The sequence below is a fragment of the Rhipicephalus microplus genome, chromosome X (assembly GCF_043290135.1).
Source record: "Rhipicephalus microplus isolate Deutch F79 chromosome X, USDA_Rmic, whole genome shotgun sequence".
NCBI lineage: Eukaryota > Metazoa > Arthropoda > Arachnida > Ixodida > Ixodidae > Rhipicephalus > Rhipicephalus microplus.
The window spans coordinates 316,072,333-316,091,786 of record NC_134710.1 but is presented as its reverse complement, the minus strand read 5'-3'; the positions used below and the strand labels follow the sequence as shown (position 1 = coordinate 316,091,786).

At 46.1% G+C, this 19,454-nt stretch overlaps 3 protein-coding genes across 3 annotated transcripts in view; 2 read left to right on the top strand and 1 right to left on the bottom strand.

Moving 5' to 3' along the window:
- Positions 1–17,162, top strand: part of LOC119161308 (cocaine esterase) — a 76,325-nt gene extending 59,163 nt beyond the window's left edge. Inside the window, exons 8-10 of the mRNA XM_037413715.2 lie at positions 11,285–11,441; positions 12,149–12,278; positions 13,759–17,162. Coding sequence (XP_037269612.2) covers positions 11,285–11,441; positions 12,149–12,278; positions 13,759–14,155 — 684 coding nt within the window. The 3' untranslated portion in view covers positions 14,156–17,162. The remainder of the gene's footprint in view (positions 1–11,284; positions 11,442–12,148; positions 12,279–13,758) is intronic.
- Positions 6,360–9,362, bottom strand: LOC142776235 (uncharacterized). The gene is made up of 3 exons (XM_075879525.1): positions 7,625–9,362; positions 6,767–6,895; positions 6,360–6,482 (listed from the first exon to the last, which is right to left on the bottom strand). The coding sequence occupies exons 1-3, from the start codon at positions 8,616–8,618 to the stop codon at positions 6,433–6,435; spliced, it is 1,173 nt and encodes a 390-aa protein (XP_075735640.1). The 5' UTR covers positions 8,619–9,362; the 3' UTR covers positions 6,360–6,432.
- A 791-nt stretch (positions 17,163–17,953) lies between the features above and the next one.
- Positions 17,954–18,655, top strand: LOC119162102 (uncharacterized). The gene has a single exon (XM_075876662.1). It carries the CDS (start codon positions 17,954–17,956, stop codon positions 18,653–18,655), a length of 702 nt encoding a protein of 233 aa, XP_075732777.1.
- Positions 18,656–19,454: the final 799 nt, after the last annotated feature.

Sequence of the window (19,454 nt, the reverse complement as noted above, 5' to 3'; positions counted from 1 at the left end):
GAGGTCGCCTGATTGAACAGTTCCTTTTTACTTCTGGCGCGTGCCTTTTAAATCGGAAAGAGCCCACATACTACTGCATCGCCAGCAATACCTACTCGTCAGTAGACCTCAGCATTGTCTCACCATCCCTCCTTCCTTTACTGACATGGAATGTCATCAATAATCCTTACGGAAGTGACCACTTTCCCGTAACGCTAAGCACACCCATATCAAATGAATATCGCCCACAGTTCCCCAGATGGATCACTGATAAAGCTGATTGGGAACAGTTCCCGCAGATTACTCACTTAAGTTGGACTGACATATCTGGTTTAAACATAGATGCAGCTGTACAGTACTTTTCTGCTTTTCCGACCGACGCTGCGAAGAAATGCCTCCCGCCAACTTCTGGACTGCCTGGCAACGAACGTGTCCCATAGTGGAATACTGAATGTTGCAATGCACGCAAACAGCAAAACAAAGCGTGGAAATCGCTACGGGACTCGCCGACAGCAGAGAATCTTGAAAGTTTTAAGAAAATCAAGTCCCAAGGCAGGAGAACATACCAGCAGTCTAGGAGGGAAAGCTGGCATAAGTTTTTGTCAGGAATCACTTCATATACACAAGAAACTAAAGTTTGGAACATGGTTCGCAAGGTAGCAGGACGACACGCATCTACACTACCTCTCGTAGACACACAAGGGGACACCTTGGAAGACCAGGCGAACTTCCTCGGTGCCCACTTCGAAGAGGTGTCCAGTTTCTTGCATTATACTGCAGATTTTCAGCGACACAAAAGAAAAATTGAAAAAGGTAAACTTCAGCGGAAATCCTCTAAACATGAGTCGTACAACAACCCTTTCAGTCTGGCCGAGTTACAAGCATCGCTACATGTTTGCAATAAATCAGCTCGAGGTTCGGACCGTATAGTACACGAAATATTAAAACAACTGCTTTCTGAAACACAAAAAACCCTGCTTTCCCTGTATAACTCTATCTGGTTTTCCGGTGAAATCCCTTCTGCGTGGAAAGAAGCCATTATTATTCCGATTTTAAAGCAAAGCAAGGATCCATTTTCCGTTAGTAGTTACAGGCCAATCGCAATTACAAGTTGCATGTCTAAACTTTTTGAAAAAATGATAAATCGCAGACTTGTACATTACCTTGAAACGAACAATCTGCTCGACCCATTCCAATGCGGGTTTCGAGAGGGTAGATCCACCACCGACCACCTCGTATCTATCGAGGCACAGATCCGAGATGCCCTAATCCACAAACAATACTTTCTTTCTGTGTTCCTCGACATCGAAAAAGCCTACGATACGACCTGGAGATTCGGAATATTAAGAGACCTGTCCAATCTTGGTGTGCGTGGCAGGATGTTTACTATTATCGAAAGCTACTTGTCCAATTGTACATTCCGTGTTAGAATCGGCAGCATTCTTTCCCGAACATTTGTCTAAGAAACAGGAGTGCCGCAAGGTGGTATTTTTTGCATCATTTCATCCCACAAATTATGTTTTACTGTACATATGTCGATGACGTCTAGCTTGGATTTAAGTCTTGTAACCTAGCAGTTAGTGAGCGGTAGGTTCAGCTTGGCTTGAACAAGGTCTCCCAATGGGCGGAGGAAAACGGATTCTGATTAAACCCACAAAAAAGCACGTGTGTCTTGTTCTCTAGAAAGAGAGGCACTCACCCCGACCCTGACTTTCAATTGCATGGTCAACGCCTGTGTGTTAATGCCGAATACAAATTCATAGGCTTAATTCTGGACACCAAGCTAACCTTCGTACCACACATTAAGTATCTAAAAAACAAGTGCATCAGAACCATGAATGTTCTAAAAGTGCTGTCACGCACTACGTGGGGGATTATGGAGCAATAACCTATCTGTCTGCGACACCTACCGCCCTTAAAATGCTTGACCCTATTCACCATCTAGACATCCGCCTCTCTACGGGTGCCTTTCGCACCAGCCCCGTTGAAGGCCTGTACGTGAAATCAAACGAATGGTTACTTCATCTACAGAGATGTTATATGTCTTTTCTATATTATCTCAAAGCAAAGGCAGACAACGACCACCTTTCACACTTCACAATTGATGACATGTCTACTTCTGTTTTGTTTGAAAACCGGCCATCTTTAAAACAGCCCTATTCACTTCGTGTGAGGGGCCTTGCTGCGCAAACCGGTGTGTCACTCGAATATCGTTTGATGGCTCCCGCAGCATGTCTGCCGCCATGGCGGTGGCAATTGCTAGATTGTGATGTGTCTTTTTAGAGATTACAAAGCACGCACCCATTGTACATATCCGCACATACTTCCTAGAACTACAATAAAAGTACACATGCCCTGAGTTCTTTACAGATGCCTCAAATTCCAACACTTCTGTTTCATACGCAGCCATTGGCCCATCCTTCTCAGATACTGGCGTCCTGCATCCTGATGCTAGCATTTTCACAGGAGAAGCTTACGCAATACTTGCAGCTGTTAAACACATTGCACATATAAAACTACAAAAAGCGGTAATTTAGACGAATTCTCTGAGTGTGGTAAAAGCCTTGAATACACTTACAAAACGCAAAAACCCAGTTCTTGAGTCCCTTTATTCACTCTTATGCACAGTCTACTCATCCAAACAGCATGTTGTAGTCTGCTGGGTGCCGGGGCACTGTGAGATACAGGGAAACGTTTTGGCAGATCAGCTGGCTGCATCCGCCAGCAACGATGCCGCTAATGTATCAATACCAATCCCTGCACTTGACATGAAACCTTTCCTAAAACGACAACACAGAGGTTATTGGCAAAACTTGTGGGATAGACACACAAATAATAAACTACATGTTATTAAGCCACAACTTGGTCACTGGCCGCCCCTATCTAAATCGCGGCATACAGAAGTGACACTCACAAGGCTAACAACAGGGCATACATACTCTACACACTCATATATTCTGTCTGCCAGTGATCCACCATTGTGTGCGAGATGTGGAGAACCACTTACGGTTTTCCACATCCTCGTTCAGTGTAATGAGTTGGACGCTCTAAGGAAAAAGCACTTTTTAGGGCCCTACCGACAGCAGCTCCCACTACACCTTGAGATGCTTATCGGTAGGGATCCGATTTTTAAAATTCACTCATTGTTTACGTTTTTAAATGATGTAGGCAGTTTTCACTGCATATTTCAAGGTGATCTGTAACAGGACCTGTGGTGACTACATATCCACCATAGTCTTATTATCATGACCTTTTGACATTCAATCTCACTGCACATATTTCACGCCACTGTCATGATTTTAATACTTAAGTTTTTACCCGCATTAGCACGAGGAATTTTAAGGCTCCTTTACAGCCACTCATCATTTACAATATATATCAGTGTTCATATCTCTAGTCTATCAAAATGGCACTCTTTGGCCATGAATTGGCCCTTGCGTCATAAAGCGCCACACATCATGATCATCAAAAGTTTTGAAGTTCATGCATCGCCTTTTGAAACAAGCTTGTTGTTTTTCAAGTGTCTGCCTTTTTCTTTCCCTATACGTTGTCTTATCTTATCGTTGTTTCATTATTTGACTCGTGTTCAGAGAATTATTTGAAAGCTTAGATGGTGGCCTAGTATCGTTTTCTTACGTGGGTGTGTGGCCCGAGTGATTTCCTTTTCATCTAGGTCTCAAGGGGCGTTGTCATTGAAATGGTGTTTTTTCGTGTATGCCCCTTTGCACATACGTCATTTGCTGGTCTGCTGGTAGATGTTTAAGAAATAATCTGCTCTGTTCTGTTCTAACTGTTTTGCTGTGGAGACGTTGAGGTCTATATTACTTCACCTACTCCAAATCGATGAGTTCTGGAGCGAAAAAACAATAGTTAATGGTACCCAAAATGAACAACGAGCAAAAACAAAGACAAAAAAGAAAACATAATTGCGCACTGAAACCAGTTAAAATAACATGAAAAGGTTCGTCGCATGACCCCATCCGTATAGAGTTCATTTATGTGAAAGACATTGCACCCCTGCCCCCCCCTCTCCTTTTTAGGACACTATGGGGGGGGGGGCGTGGAAGGAGGCGGTCACTCCACTGCTCCCCCTGTGGACGCACCTATGCCTCTTTACGGCCAGAATTGCCACATATGTGGCTACTGCCTATTGCATTGAGCAGAGTAATGGGTATGAAGTTATGAACGCTGTTTTGAGCTATATACGATACAACAGTATTGAATCGTTGGTAAACAACGCGGAACACACATCCAAGGTACAAGGATGTTCGTCGGTTAATCAACCGTATCCTATTACGGGAATGTAAGTTCGCGTTTGCTCTAGCGCACAGAGCTAACCTAACGATGTGTACGTATGCCCGCTACACGACTGTACCAACCTCGTTCACATCCCAAAGCTATAAAAATGAGATGCTACGGGTCAATTTTGACTCACGGGTTCTTCCCGTAGATGCATACGCTCTCCTTTATGCACTCGTAATATCCATGATAAAATGCAACGTTGTGCATTTTTTATCTAAGCCTTGCTGAGCAAAAACAACTTTTCTTTTTAATCAATGAAGCCTCTCTGCGGCAGAGCCGCTATGCTGCGAACACGGTGAATATACGTTGTTTGGCTCAAAGCTCACAACTTAGAGATATCTTTTACACAGTATGTGTCAAAGAAATTCGCAATTAGTAGTGACAGTCCGGCTTACAAGATTTTCAAGTTGGAACAGGGAACGAGCGCAGTACAGACACCCATGCTGCTGCTGGTTTTTACCCCGCAATTAAGCACGAATGGTACAGCTGGCGTGTCATCACATATAGGACTAGCATTAGTTTGCTACGGCCTCGCCATTTCGAGAAACACGGAACTGAATTCACATATTTTTGTAACTGCTCTGTCCCATTGCTTTGCTAATATCTCCGTTATCACGATTGGCCAGTACTTCGTATTGAACAGATTAGTCCATAACTCGTTTTTTTACAACTACAGGACACTGCTCAGAGTATTCGTCATTAGATTTGATTGATTGATATGTGGGGTTTAACGTCCCAAAACCACTATATGATTATGAGAGACGCCGTAGTGGAGGGCTCCGGAAATTTTGACCACCTGGGGTTCTTTAACGTGCACCCAAATCTGAGCACACGGGCCTACAACATTTCCGCCTCCATCGGAAATGCAGCCGCCGCAGCCGGGATTCGAACCCGCGCCCTGCGGGTCAGCAGCCGAGTACCTTAGCCACTAGACCACCGCGGCGGGGCGTCATTAGATTTCTGCGACAATGAATCGAAAACGTTCGGAAGGGGGATGGTTGGGGGGCAGCTCCAGCCTATGTGTTACATGCGGCAAACATTTAGGCAGTGTTCGGCAATTTTTTCGGTGTCTTAGAAGAGACATTTATTGAGTCTAACTTGCAGTTTGAATGCGTGGTTTTGCTTATATTAAAGCCCAGGAAAGCATGTAAGTGAATTATGGAGAAAAAAAGATTCAGACTTTTTTATATTTAAACAGTAAATCAGGTGTTTATTTATTTTCTTCTCCAGCTTTCACTTAGGCGGATGAAAGCACAAGCGGGCGGTGATATAAGAGACATATTAACTGCGCCTGCTTTCTGTCTGTACTTAACGCTCTGTTGCCACAAAAATTAGTCTGCTGTTACGCACAATCGAACCAAGAAAAGTGATATCAGTCGAGTTCTTTGGTTGCAGCAAGCGATCTTGTTTTGTATCTTTTCATGCGATGTGGCCTCTTTTTTCATAAAACACACTTGTCTATCTTACAAGTGATTTCTTGAAATCCGGTTATTTGCATGTTTGAGTTGACATTGTCTCCATTAAGTTTCTCTCTGCCTTTTCTTTAACACGACCTATAGAGGAAACTGCTGTTTGTATATCCTGTTCCAATTTTGTGACTTCCTACCCGGTGACTGACCCTATCTTCAGTATAGTACGCAGCAGACTATCGCACTTCAAGGAGTGGTATGTACCATGACGAAATCTGCGCACGTTTATTGCAGATATTTATTTGCCCAGACAACGCTCCGACAACCTGAGGTTGTCCTGAGGATGACCTACACCGTACGAAAGTATGACCTGAGGAAGCCCTCAAATGAACCTCAAGTGGTCCTAAACCAGTCCGTTTGTCCGGCCTCAGATCGTCCTCAGGGCATCCAGAAAAGAGCACATTATGATGAGTCTAGTACTTTTTGAGGACGAAGCATACAAGACCTAGGCACTCATCAGACCTTACGAAAAGTTGCTCTAATTCTTCTTTTGGAGCGCTGAAATGACAACTGATCAATCAAAAGTGCCTGAACATGCACACTCTTTAAAGCACTGCCTGTGAGGTTTCAGTAACAATTTCTTCAAGTATAGCAATAAAAACAGCAATGCACAGAAAACATGTTTATTTTCAGGAATGAAACTTGGCAGTTTTCACTAGATGAGACTTCTTGCCCTGTGCCTTCAGAGGTCTTCATCCGATGGGCTTGACAACGCGACACTTTGAAGACATTCTGTAGTAATAGAAAGCAGCATATCTTGAAGCACAAGTGAATTTAGAGTATCAATAAGAATATTAAGACAATAACAGCATGCCAGATTTGAAAGCATAAAATGAAAATTATATTACCATAATGTGCAGGTACGAACTAGCCATTATATAATGGTGAAAATGATTTATATAGTTCATGCTTGCATACACATCAAAATTCGAGTAAGGCAAGAAAATTATTTAAACTATAACAGCAAAAGTATCATATGTTATGATAGCTTCAACAGCACAGATAATAAAACTCACCCTCATGGTGAGTGCGAGAAGTTCTTAAGCGCTGCTTCTGGAGCTTTTCCCCAGCATGCCGAAGCCACACTTTAATCACACACTCGATGTCATTTTTTTTTGTTTCCGGAAAATTTCGCCTCACGGCCTCTGAAAAAGTACAAAGTTCATAAAACAGGAATTACACAAACATAATACATTAATATAATGCTACATAGGTTGTTTGAAGAAGTACCTCTAGTCAGCATGATCGACATTTTGATAGGTGGGCACATCATCATTAAAGGTCCTTGCCATCCTTCCCCATGTTAATTTCAAGAGTACTGACATTGACACTATGTGTTGCATTACAAGAAGAACACCACGAAGAAGACATCATTGTAACTTTTTTGAAACCTAGCATGCAAAGAATGATGAGGCGCCTTTGACGAAAATACGTCCATGTATGAAAATGTTGACCAGCTTGTCTTAGGTACTTATTCCTGTTTAGAGATCCTCAGTGATCACTATGAGCTTCCATCTGTTAGTTTTCATCTGTACATAAGATTTCCACTACAGTTAAGAATGCCTAGTAGTGCTACCTGATAATAACTTCTGCAAGTAGTGAATGCTTGCGTATGTGTGCCATGCAAGTATACTAGTGTGCTTGAAGAAGCTGCAGGGTTTCTTACTGACAACAGATATTTCATGCTAAAAATTTTCCACGTTTAAGCACATAATTTTAATTAGCAAGCATCCTAAAAAATTTAATGCTTTCATGAAAAGATTGTTCTTTTGCTATTGACTTCAAATGAAAGATAATGTGGATAACAGACTTAGAAATGTCTGTACTCAAACACGGCTCTTGCAGCACATGGTGTTGTGAAACAAATTACTCACTGCAAATGACATCTGTGACACCTAGATCCACAAACTTCCTTTTGCCTTTTTGGCCTGCCCAGCTGAACTGCACAGCAACCTCAAGGCTTAGCAGAAGCTCCAGCATCCTCCTGGCTGCTGCCCCAAAAGTTCCCAGTATGGAGGAAGGGCATGGCAGAGAATAAAAATCTTCACACTTGAGGAACTTCCTTCCAATTATGCATGGCTCACCGCACGGGAGATGAGCAAAATTGTCAATAACGACGATTGACCCATCACTTAGCCTACAGCACCCATTTCTCTTTTCAGCTCTAAGAATGACATTGCCAGGCAATGTTACTTTTTTAAACTCGGGGCCTCGGCATGGAGCAACAAGTGGCCCGTCAGCATGCTCTGCAGCAAATACGACATGGCTTTCAGTTTTCTTATGCCTCAGAGGACGGTGTGCCTGCTCAGCAAGCCTGTTGCAAAGTTGCTCCAAGGGAAGGTCTGGCTTTCTCAGCATTCTCTTTAACGAGGACATATGGTTTTCAAATGGGAAGGCACTCCATGAGTCCAAGGGGCCAAGGTGTGTAACATCATCTGCCAAATGACACAGGCCATGCACATTGTGTGAAACATGCTCTTTGCCATAAATGCTTATGAATGTCCGGATAAAAAACTTGAGCATGTTTCCGGCATACTCTATCTCACTTGCAGGTGCAGCTGGTGTGGAAAGAACAGAGATCCCCACATGTAAAGCTAAGAAGTTCTTGTACATGTGTGCAGGAATCAGTGATGACAAAACAACGGGTCCTCCATATAAAAGAAAAAAGCGAAACTCAGTCGCTTTCCACCGATCAAGTTCAGCAATGCTCCTCGGCTTTCGGCTAAAATCACATGGAACACACCGTGCAATTTGAGAATTTTTTTCCGACATCTCAAGACGCACTTTGCTTCCAAGTCTGGTCACTTTTGGGCCACGTACCCACAGTGTCAAGAGCTTGTTCATGACACCCAAGCACACAAGGTGCATGTAATCTAATGGTATATCTTTCACTAGGTCAAAAGGAAGTTCCTCAAGAATACTTTCGCCTGTGTGATGCTCCTCCTGGACTTTTAAGCGAAAGCTGTCATCTGTTCGCTTGCGAGCATTGACGTTTGGGAAGCACACCCTGCCCTCACAGTAGACACCTTTTACGTCACATTTGGTGCAGCTGTAATAGCCTGTGTGGCTTCTGACATATAATACAAATGCCTTTGCTGGTGCATCACATATGAGGGCATACAAGCTAACAGGAATTGCAGTTTCTCCAATGGTAATCCCTGTTGTGATAGCAGCATTTATGTCACAAACAAATGGTCGCAAAAAATCATTCGCGTTGTTGGGCTTGCTGCTTCCGAAAAAAACACCCACTATAAATGGTGCTTTGTCCTCCAAATTACTTATGCGTCCCAGTATGCACCAAAATTGGCCCCGTGAACTTTTTGAAACCGGCAGACCGTCAATGTTGAAGCTAAGCTTCAAAATTCTTGGTAGTTCTGCACAATCTTGCAGCACTCGCTGTAGGCCTGCACTGAGGCCGAAATGATGGTATTTCCCGCCGGCCAGCTGCAACACTTCCAGGCACTTCTTGGGCGTCTGTAACAATGCCCTTGCAGTTGAAGGGAGCGCGCTGAAGCATTCGTGGGACTGTAGTACTCTCAAGAGCGATGTAACTGAAGTGTGCGATGCGCGAGATTGTAAGGCCCACGCTTGCAGTCTCTCACGAAAGGCCAGCAAGCTGTCCACACTGCCGCGTTCACAAACTTGCTCTTCGTTACTCCCAGTCGGTGCCAATTCGAAAGAATCCCTCTGCCTCACCTGCGAGGTCGCCGAAGTCGAAGCCGCAGCGCTGCTGTCATGGAAGGCACGCCGTTCGAAGTCTGTGTGATCGTGAGGCACAGAAACACTGCAGCCGCTGGGGTAGCACGCGTCGCCAGAAATCAAAACGTGTCCTTGGGGCACATCCGTTTCTGGAACGATCGAGGAGTGTGCCGAAGGCCGTTCTCTGTCATGAACACAAAGGCGACGATGGCCGTCTTCGAGGTCGACCGCACAAGCCTCGGAGGGCAAGTCGCTCTCTCTTTCGGCGTTGCGGGAATCTCGGTCAACGTACCGCGTGTCATTTATGACATCGGCCTCACTGTCAATAAGCTGAAAACTAGCATTGACGCGCCGATTAATTTCACGCCGAAATTTGCGATCCGCGCTCTCAGCCATCTTGAACAGCACAGAGCACAGTAGAATGGTGGCTAGACCAAAGAACACCCACCACCAGAACACGTTGTTAGGCTAGTCAGTTGGTTTGTACATACATACATGAATAAGCAGTAAAGATATACAGCGCGAGGCTGAAAATCAACTGTCCTCTCTTTTTTTATTTATTTACCTTTGCGGCTTACAACTTCAATATGAAAATTTAACAGAAGACACTCACCTGGCATGCTTACGATTCTTTGAGGGCTTCTGCGAGAAGCTTCCTCTATGGCGAGAAGTGTTGTATTGGAATGTTGACTCGACCAATGACTCGACTTGACTTACTGCAGGCCCATAATGATGATGATGATAGTTGCGTCACTTTAAAATGGGTAAACAGTGTCGTAGACATCCAGATTTAAAAGCACCTTGACTGCGCATGGTGACCGCATTAAGGTACTGCTTTTTTTTTGTTAGCACCACCACAACTTCAGTCGCCCATTCGTTTTCCCACAGCGTTCTAGTTCCAATGCTGCTAGCTCTATTCACGATAACCTAGGCCAGCCCAGTCGTCAGCATGGTCAGTTGTCGTCTGCTCGATGGGACCGTGCGGCATTGCAACACTGGACACTCGAGAATAACGTGCTCGCTATTCACAGTTTTCACGCCTGCATTCATTTTGGAGCCGACACCGTTTATACTCGCACCAAACTTGGTCTGCCGCACGTGCGTTCATTGGGGAAACGGGTCAGACCACAGTCAGTGCGATATATAATTCCGTATGCACGTCGGCGGTAGATCACGACCAACGAAAACGTGCAGGCAGAAAGTTTGGCCTACGATCACTTACAAAGTAAATAAATAAATAATAAATAAAAGAACACGTCTTTCTCGTGTTGGCTTGAAGTGCTTCCTCGTGTAACTATCTCATTTTAATGATCGAGAAGTACTTTACTATTATGACTCGAAAGTAGGCATACGAAATCCCGTGGACTTATTCGTTAACAGCCAGAAAATTAACCAAACACGAATTGCGAAAGCTGCATGCACCTACGAAACATGCATATCCTCAAAACGTCCTCGAGCAGACGATATCAGGACAATTCTTCGTCCTTAAAAAGGTCTCAAAGGGGCATTTTGGGGATAATCCTGCAAGTGTCGACTAGAGGACCAAATGAGGACGTCCTGAAACTGCCGAGGACGTTTGTACCATATGAGGACGACCTCAGGTCGTCGAGTGTTGTCTGGGTGTACACAAAATTTTGGCTCAACATCGAGGGACAACCTCGCTCGTTCTTTCGCTTTGAAGTAAAAGCGACTGAGCCACCCAAAATGGAAACTAGTATACGTGATTATTGCATAATATCTCGTTCCACGTATGACGCGTTTCGTGGACATTGTATTCCATATTTTGCGCATTCCAAGCAATGTACAGTTACAATGTTTGCACGCTTTCTGCGCAGATGTCCACGGATGCAATGTTCGTGGCGCCGAACCAGCTAACACTGGCCAAGTACTCACGCTTCGACGCGCCTACCTACATGTACGTGTTCGAGTACCGAGGGGACACCAGCCTGCTCGATGCCCGACTCGGTTTCCAAAGGCAGTCCTACGACCTAGGTGCGTAGGTGCTCCCACTGGCTGTGCAGGCATGATGCACACGATACGGGTGCGCCCCTCGCGAGCGAGTCGAACAGTGTTCCCGTGATCGCTTGTCGTGTTTGTTTACGTGCTCGCCGATCACAATTAGTTGAGAATGTCCGGATTATAAGTGTCTTGCCATGGCTTAGGCAGTGCGTTAACGACCTCAAATCATGCGTTTATGTAATGTTATATGGCAGTGTCAGACCGCACGCACACATGTTAACGACTATATTTCACGCTTTTAAGCAATGTTTTAAAGATGAACCACGGCCATGCGCATGCATACGAAGGCCCGTGGAATGAAGAGGCACTAGGTATCTTTAGACTGATAAAGAAAAAAAGAAAAAAAGTGTACGCGCTTGACAACAATACATCGTAGTGATTAGAGTATGAATCATTCTGTTCAAGATATAGAAGTGACTGTGAGCTCGTGGAAGTGTGTTGAAACACTGTCATACACAATTTGTACGGCTGAGTAAGTACAAGTACACTTGCTTAAAACTAGTTTACACAAGTATAATGACAATAAATATTTAAAAATAACATACTTTATGGTCGCTAGTGTCACATGGGCTTCTTTTGCCATTGTTTACAGGGTGTACTTTCAAGCGCATAGGTACTACTTTTCGAGAAGTCATATCTAATGAGAGGGAAACGAAAGTGGTGTACTTTCATACTCACAGGTGTCTCCAATGGTGATGAGCTGATCTATCTTTTCGATGTGACGGCTGATGGACTGCGGCCACTGTCCAGCCTCGACTCACTCGTCAGCAGCAGGATCATCAACCTCTGGACAGATTTTGCCAAGAGCGGGTATACAATGCACGCAAATTATTTATAATTAGAAAAAGTAGAACAAACACAGATACAGGACGTCGGGGAATGTAGTCTACTCGATTTACTTTATTGTCTACGACAAGGCTTGTTGAAGGCGAGGCTAACCCTAGATTCTTTTGGGCACCTCTGAGTAATAGCTTGAAAGTGTTACTGGCAAAGAAATATGCACACTGAAGCTGTCTGATCCGCAGCAGATGATATTACTTACTACTGCTACGCGGGCGGAGAATGCTACTACAGACCATTTTTACAAGTCATGAAGGGGTGGTCGGGCACCTCGAGTTTCCCGCCTTTCTGGTGCATGAAAATGGCCCAAAGTTCCCGTGGCCATGCAAAGACGAATGACATTTTTCGCAATCCAGTGGGTTGCGAGATTATGGACAAGGTCACCCGTACATAGTGGCGCCCACGATAAAATTTCTATACTGAGACAGAATACGTCAACATTCTGCGGCATGAGCACTGCATCTGTGTGTCGCAGTACCGCATTCATTCGGCGCATGGCCAAGCGAACGGTGAACCGGACAGTGCAGACATCCGCTTACGTTGCACACTCGCTAAAGTTAAACTTGAAACATAAACTGGTATGTGTAGGGCTCGTTTATTTTCTTCGTGTTAGCCGTGGCAACTGCTTTCTAGCATGCGTGCGGCTGCAAAATATGGCCCATAAAACCTGCACTCTATTGTCAATGGCACAGAGAACGATATCATTTTCGCTCGATCTCGAAAAGCGGTGGCCACCGTGACCACCTTTGCACACGGACATATTAAAGAAAATTGCGAGCATATAAGCAAAAAGAAAGAAAACTAGTGAAGTGTTTCGCAGCTAAGCATGACATCATCATCATCAACCTGACTACGTCCACTGTAGGACAAAAGCCTCTCCCATCTACCGCCAGTCAACTCGGTCCTGTGCTTGCTGCTGCCAGTTTATACCCGCAAACTTATCAATCGCGGGCATAAATTGGCAGCATGACACAACAGGGGTTTATCTACAGGTGGATATACGGTCGATGGTTCATTGCACAAAGTTGTTGGTCCCGGTATTGATGTCCTTGCCTTTTCGTAGCCAGCGCTGAAAATTACTCCTATTAGACGTAGCGACGAACCTCTGTCACATATCCACTGTACCCATTTGGATATCTGACACGTCATGTCTGCGTGCTAAAACATAAATATTATTCAGTGAGGTCTACTGTTCGGTGATTATCAAGAAATTATGCTCTGCATCATAGCCGTAACGTCTACGCCTCGTCCTTAAATTGTTGTCCTTAAATCTTCTAACAAGCAATCAGCCTTTTTTAAACATATTGATGGTGAATAGCGATCAATGTGATCAATGTGAGGTATTTTTTTTCTTTTCGGAACTAACCTAGAGATAATTGAAACTTCATCCAGCTCTCACGTTATATGTATATGTTACATATGTATATGTTCACGCTGCTTTTCCGCACAGAATGGCGCCGCAGTACCCGAACTTCGAGTACCCTGCGTGGTCGCGGGCTACGCCCAGCAACGTGTCGTCGTACCGCATCGGTCGTTCGTTGCAGCCGGGTACCGAGTACCGGGTCGAGGCGACGCGCTTCTGGTCGGGCATCTCACCGGCGCTGTTGGGTCAGCGGAGCGGCGAAGATGACGACACGCGCTCGGGCGCCCTGGTCACCCCTCCTGGCTATGTGGAGCCCCTGTACCGGACCCTGGCCTGGACCATGGTAGCCGTGGCCATCGCACTCGCGCTTGCCCTCATCGTGCTCCTCGTGGTGCTCTACAATCAGAAGAAGAGCCAGAGCTTTCGCGCCAGCTCGGACCTGGACAATTCCCGGGTGTCCGGCGGTGGATCCACACTCTACTGACAGTGGCGCACGACGTCGCCCCGACTTAAATGTCGCGGCGGTCACCGAAACGGACTCGAAGGCCGCGAGAGATCTGTCGCGATGTCCCCACTTGTTCTTGCTCCGACCCTCTCTGGACCAGAGCGCAAGTGGGATGCATCCGCGCACTTGTAACTCACGCGAGACATGAACGGCTTGTGGTGCACGACAAGTTACATCACAACTGCGCGTAGCTTGTGCCCACATATAGACTTATACGGGAATTACACCTGTGTGCTCGCAGAGAAGGCTGAGCCATTTGTCTGGTGCGAGTTTTGTAGACTCTGCTACTCTTTGGAAGCTAACTTTAGATATACTGTGTGTTAGTATTTCTGACAAAGGTGTCTGAATGAGCGAGCCTGTACAAGACATTGTTCATGTCGCCTGAGGAGAACAAAAACGCTGCGCAACTGTCTTGCTTAGAGGCATAGGCCTGCCGCGTTGGGCGCGATCGTCGTGCGAAGCCACAAGTTGGAACTCTAGAATGGCACATGGGAGCTCATAAGTTCAAAAGCCCTATGTGCTTCGAATAACCTCTGTTGAGCCGTGTGTTCATTCGACCGCCTTCTCTTTCTCTTTCTCTATTTAAAAACGCATCACTGGTATGAAGCGATGCACGAGGCCACTGCAAGCGCGCAGTATAAATATGCCACAGTCTAACTCGTAGCGACATAAATATTGCGAGTAGGCAGTGATATCGTGGGTTCGACGCCGTTTATTCAGCGGAGCCGCTACATCAATTCTTCAGGCGAAGATGCTCACCGCTATACTGATTATATATGTACCAGTGAAGAGGATGAAGAACAAACCCAGTGAATACTGTGCTCACAATATATTTAAAAAGCTCGATTTACTTTTCAGTGCTGCAAAAGTTCCGCAACCTTTCTATACTAGCCCGGAGAAAGATGGCGGGTGTCTTTATTGTTGCTAAACCATTGTTTTTATGGCAGTGTGTTATTTAACCTCTCTGAGGAAACACCACCTTTCGTTTGGTGGCGGACGTATCGAAATAGAGGTGCTTCTGTGCCGTTACTGTTTACTTTGATACTTTTCTTCCTCTCTTTTATTTTCAACTCTCCATTATCTGCTCTAAGCAGGCAGTAGTGAATGGGCGTCATTCGTTTTGCTTCTCCTATTCTCAGCTGTTCTCTTTTGCTCGATGTTGCGAGCGCTTTCACGCAGCCTGTTCATATTTGTTTCAACAAACATGTACTTGTGTCGGACGTAAGCGCCTCATATGCAGAGTACATACATACAAGGCTTGGAATTTCAATAAAGAGAGTGCATTTAATGTAAGGCAACAGTGTTGCATAGAACTCGCGCTGTCACAAGCAGATAAAAAAAGAGGAAGTGAAGACGAGGTTGTAATTATCCTGTATAGTGTTGTATATTTCGTGCCCTACTCCATAACAATTTATATTATGTAGTACCTATACGATAAAAAACCAGTACTAATATGTTATGTCGAGCTCAGGCTGAGAAAGTTCGTGTCATACGCATTTCGTTCACACACCATGCTCATGATATTCACACCCGCAGAGTCTGTCAAATAGCGCGTTCAAAACCACGTCGAATATCTGTAGTTGGATAGTGAAGTTTGGCCAGAATATCACTGCGTGTTAGAAATTGTCTGCAAGAGGATTCACGCAGCCAGCTCTCAAACAAATTTTCAACAAACCCGATGTACACAGAAGCGTTCCTTCATACAAGTGACTTCTGAAAGAAACGTTTCGAAATGTTTCGGGTAGAGCCCTACAGTGAAACTAGCGCTACGTATCCAGCGTATATAGCTGTTGCGGAATGAAGTTCAAAGTTTAAAAGCTCGACGGGAACTGTAGAAGCGCGGAAGTAAGGAGTAAGCGTGTTCCGAGTTTGGCTGAACGCTAGCGCTTCGCATTTCAGCTTAACCAATGTGGTCGGTGCAGCATTGATATTGCTAAATCATTACTACTTACGTAAGTACGTAAGGCCCCTATATGATCATCCTGGTATCTGGAGCCTTGGGTCTAAAAGACAGCAGTATAGCAGGAGTTTGGTTGCCGAGCAGTAGTCGCTCCAAATAATTCGCGGTTCACGCATAATTTGGATAGATACCCAATGAATCTATCACTCGGAAAACGCAACTCCAGGCCTAAAGAACCGTGGCATAAGAAACAAAAAGAGCTCAAGCGTTGCGCGACGCCGGCCATTTATTGTGTTTTAGGCTATGGTAATGAACTTTTTGTACATGCGCTCCGACAAGCGACATGTCCTCAACACGCGACTAGATATTGTCAGGCATTTGTTATTTGGTCAGGAATACTTGTTACTACTGTGGCACCATGCCACAAAAGTAACAATAAAGTACAGCGCAAGTGCGAGTGTGTATTTTGTGTACTTGGTTTTATGTTGGACCATTTGTTATGAGAAGGCCATTGTTGACACAGTTTTGTTATATTTTTAATCGCTGTCGCGGTTATTAGTTCATATAGCTATAGGCATAATAACTTCCACTTAACGCAATCCCGAGCATTATGTACGTGTATTGACACGAGAGCTGTGTGGCACTGCATAGGGCATGAGTGTGTGTTTAGTAGAGAAGAAGTAACGATCTCAGAAGCAGTTGCATCAGAAACCTACAGCTTCGTTATCCGTAGCATCTCATGATCAGCGTATACGCAGACTCCAGCACATCTACAACGTGTGTTGCACTTACATGCGTCCCGAGTGTTTCGCACAGTCCTTTTATGTGTACTAAAAGCGGCCTCATCGGTTTTGTGTTACCCACATAAGCAGCGCACTACATACGACTCAGCCGCAGAAAATGCTCGATAACTCACAACGAACGCTTCCGCCGCTGTTTCTCTATGCATACGCATGTTTGTACATAGGACATACCCCAAGAATATGGTTCATATTGTCGCCCACAAATCATTGTTGTCACATGTTCTTGTGTGTTTTTGCCTTGTGAAAACAAAGGAAAATAAATTTAACAACATTGTTACTTCAAGCACGTCTCTTATACTTACTTGTAGCGGGCGATGACGCCGGTGATCGCGATAATTTTATTTGTGTGCGCATACCAATTCGTATGCCGAGGCGCACGGCGCAGACGCGGTGTTGTGCCACAGACATGTTCCTCGTTCGGGAGCACGTCTCACGAGATGGAGAGCGCTGTTCCGACGAACTGTCTCCCCCCCCCCCTACCAGCGCCGCCTTTCGTGCAGAAGAACCGTGCAGTTCCGTGGATAACGTCGCTTCCTCCGCCGAACCACCTTGCAGTTCCGGGTATGGCTGCGCCTCCTCAGCCAAGCCACTGTGCCGTTCCGGGGAACTGGTCTCGCAGAAGAGTCCCAAAACGCTATTTAAGGCCGTGCCGGCCCCATGTTAGAAGGATTGGCCCCAGCCGACGTTGTCGTGCTGGCCGGCTCTGTACCAACGACAACCTGCTACAGTAAACGCTCCTTCTTGTTGCTGTTTTCAAAACGGATCGCCCCCCTGCTTCGCCTTCCGGCAAAGGCTTCAGCGAAGTCCGCTCGACGGCTCACCGCTCTTCGCCACCGCTACCATCGCGACACAGCAAATTCCTAACAGCGGCCAACATGCCTCACGTTATCTCCAGAGGGCCGCGGAAAATACGCAGCCACGCCCCTCTTGGTTGTCGCTTTCGAAGCCTGTTTTTCTTGGACAATAAACTAGTCTTGTCCCAAACTTCAAGGAGTGTAGGTGCCTTCTTTTCGCGCCTCCGTGGGGCGAGTACGCTACAAAGTGGTGACCCGGACGTTTGGAAAAACAGCAGCCATGTCAGACGAAGAAGGCACTTCAAGCTCACCCACAACCAACGCCTCGGAGTCAAAGCTTCCTCATTTCTGGCCCAAAAACCCCAGGGTGTGGTTCAGCCAAATCGAGGCCTGCTTCGAGCTTCGACGCATAACATCGCAGCAGTCGAAATACCTGCACGTCGTTTCAGCACTGCCACCTGACATCGCTGACGCCGTAGACGATGTGCTCGCCCCCACTCCATCGGAGAAGCCCTACGAGGAACTAAAAAGCACCGTCCTGAAACGTCTTGAGGTGGCCGAACAGAGCAGGCTGCGACAACTCCTGTCTCATGAAGAGCTCGGTGACCAGCGTCCCTCGCAACTACTCCACCGAATGCGTCAGCTGCTGGGCCAACAAGCGTCAGAGGAGCGTCAACATCTATTGTTTCCCGAGTTGTTCTTGCAGAGACTGCCACAGTCAACACGGATGATACTCGATGGCTCAGATGATGTGACTCTCGAACGTCTGGCTCAACTCACCGACCGCATCGCCGACTGCACTGAGCCACCAAAAATGTCTATTGCTGTAACGGGAAGGCCCGAACATGCAGACCGGTTAGGTCGCTTAGAGGACAGAGTTGACCGACTGGCTGCAGCAGTTGAAAACCTCGCCCTGTCCAACAAACACCGGACTGCACGGCATCGCTCACCGTCCCGTGCTCGAAGCCCGCAGCACCGCTGACACTCAAGCGAGGCAGAGCAGAACATCTGCTGATACCACCGTCGTTTTAGAGAGCAAGCCACTCGCTGCACCCATCCATGCTCGTGGACGGGAAACGCACCGGCCAGTAGCTAACGGCGGAAAGCGACACGCGCCATTGTTCAAGCTTCCTCTTCTTTGTTGTCGACCGCATCACCGGCACATGCCTCCTTGCGATACCGGAGCGGAGCTATCTATCCTACCAGCAGCAGCTTAACATCGCCGGGGCGGCAAGGCCATTTTGAGCCCAATTGCAGTCAATATTACTGCTATTGCATCATATGGAGTCCACTCAATGACGATAGACACCGGACTCAGGCGTACATATCGATGGCTCTTCGTTGTAGCCGATGTCAGAATTTCCATCCTGGGAAGAGACTTTCTGAGCCACTTCAATCTTGACGTCAGTGTTCGCGATCGTCGTGTCAAGGATAACGTCACTTCGCTCGTTGTTATCGGACTGAAGTCTGACCTGTCCTCATGCGGCATTTGCACTTTCAACCCAGAGTCAAACTTTCAAAAGATTCTGGCTGAATTCTCTGAAATCACCAGACCTCGGAACACCGAACTGCCCATCAAACACAAGGTGACGCATCACATTGTCACCACCGGACCGCCCGTCACCGCTAGACCTAAAAGACTCGCTGGGCAAAGACACGAAGTCGACCGCCGTGATTCAACCACATGCTCCAACTCGGCATTATTCGACCTTCTTCCGGCAACTGGTCTTCCGCGCTGCACATGGTGCCAAAACAAGAGTCTGGTGACTGGCGGCCTTGTG

Bases quoted from the DNA above. Each gene is read 5' to 3' on its own strand.
- LOC119162102 (XM_075876662.1), top strand. From the start codon at position 17,954: ATGTCAGACGAAGAAGGCACTTCAAGCTCACCCACAACCAACGCCTCG.
- LOC142776235 (XM_075879525.1), bottom strand. From the start codon at position 8,618: ATGCACCTTGTGTGCTTGGGTGTCATGAACAAGCTCTTGACACTGTGG. The intron at 6,896-7,624 runs GTGAGTAATTTG...GTACTTTTTCAG, and splicing joins TGTCACAGATGTCATTTGCA to AGGCCGTGAGGCGAAATTTT. The intron at 6,483-6,766 runs GTGAGTTTTATT...CTATTACTACAG, and splicing joins TTCTCGCACTCACCATGAGG to AATGTCTTCAAAGTGTCGCG.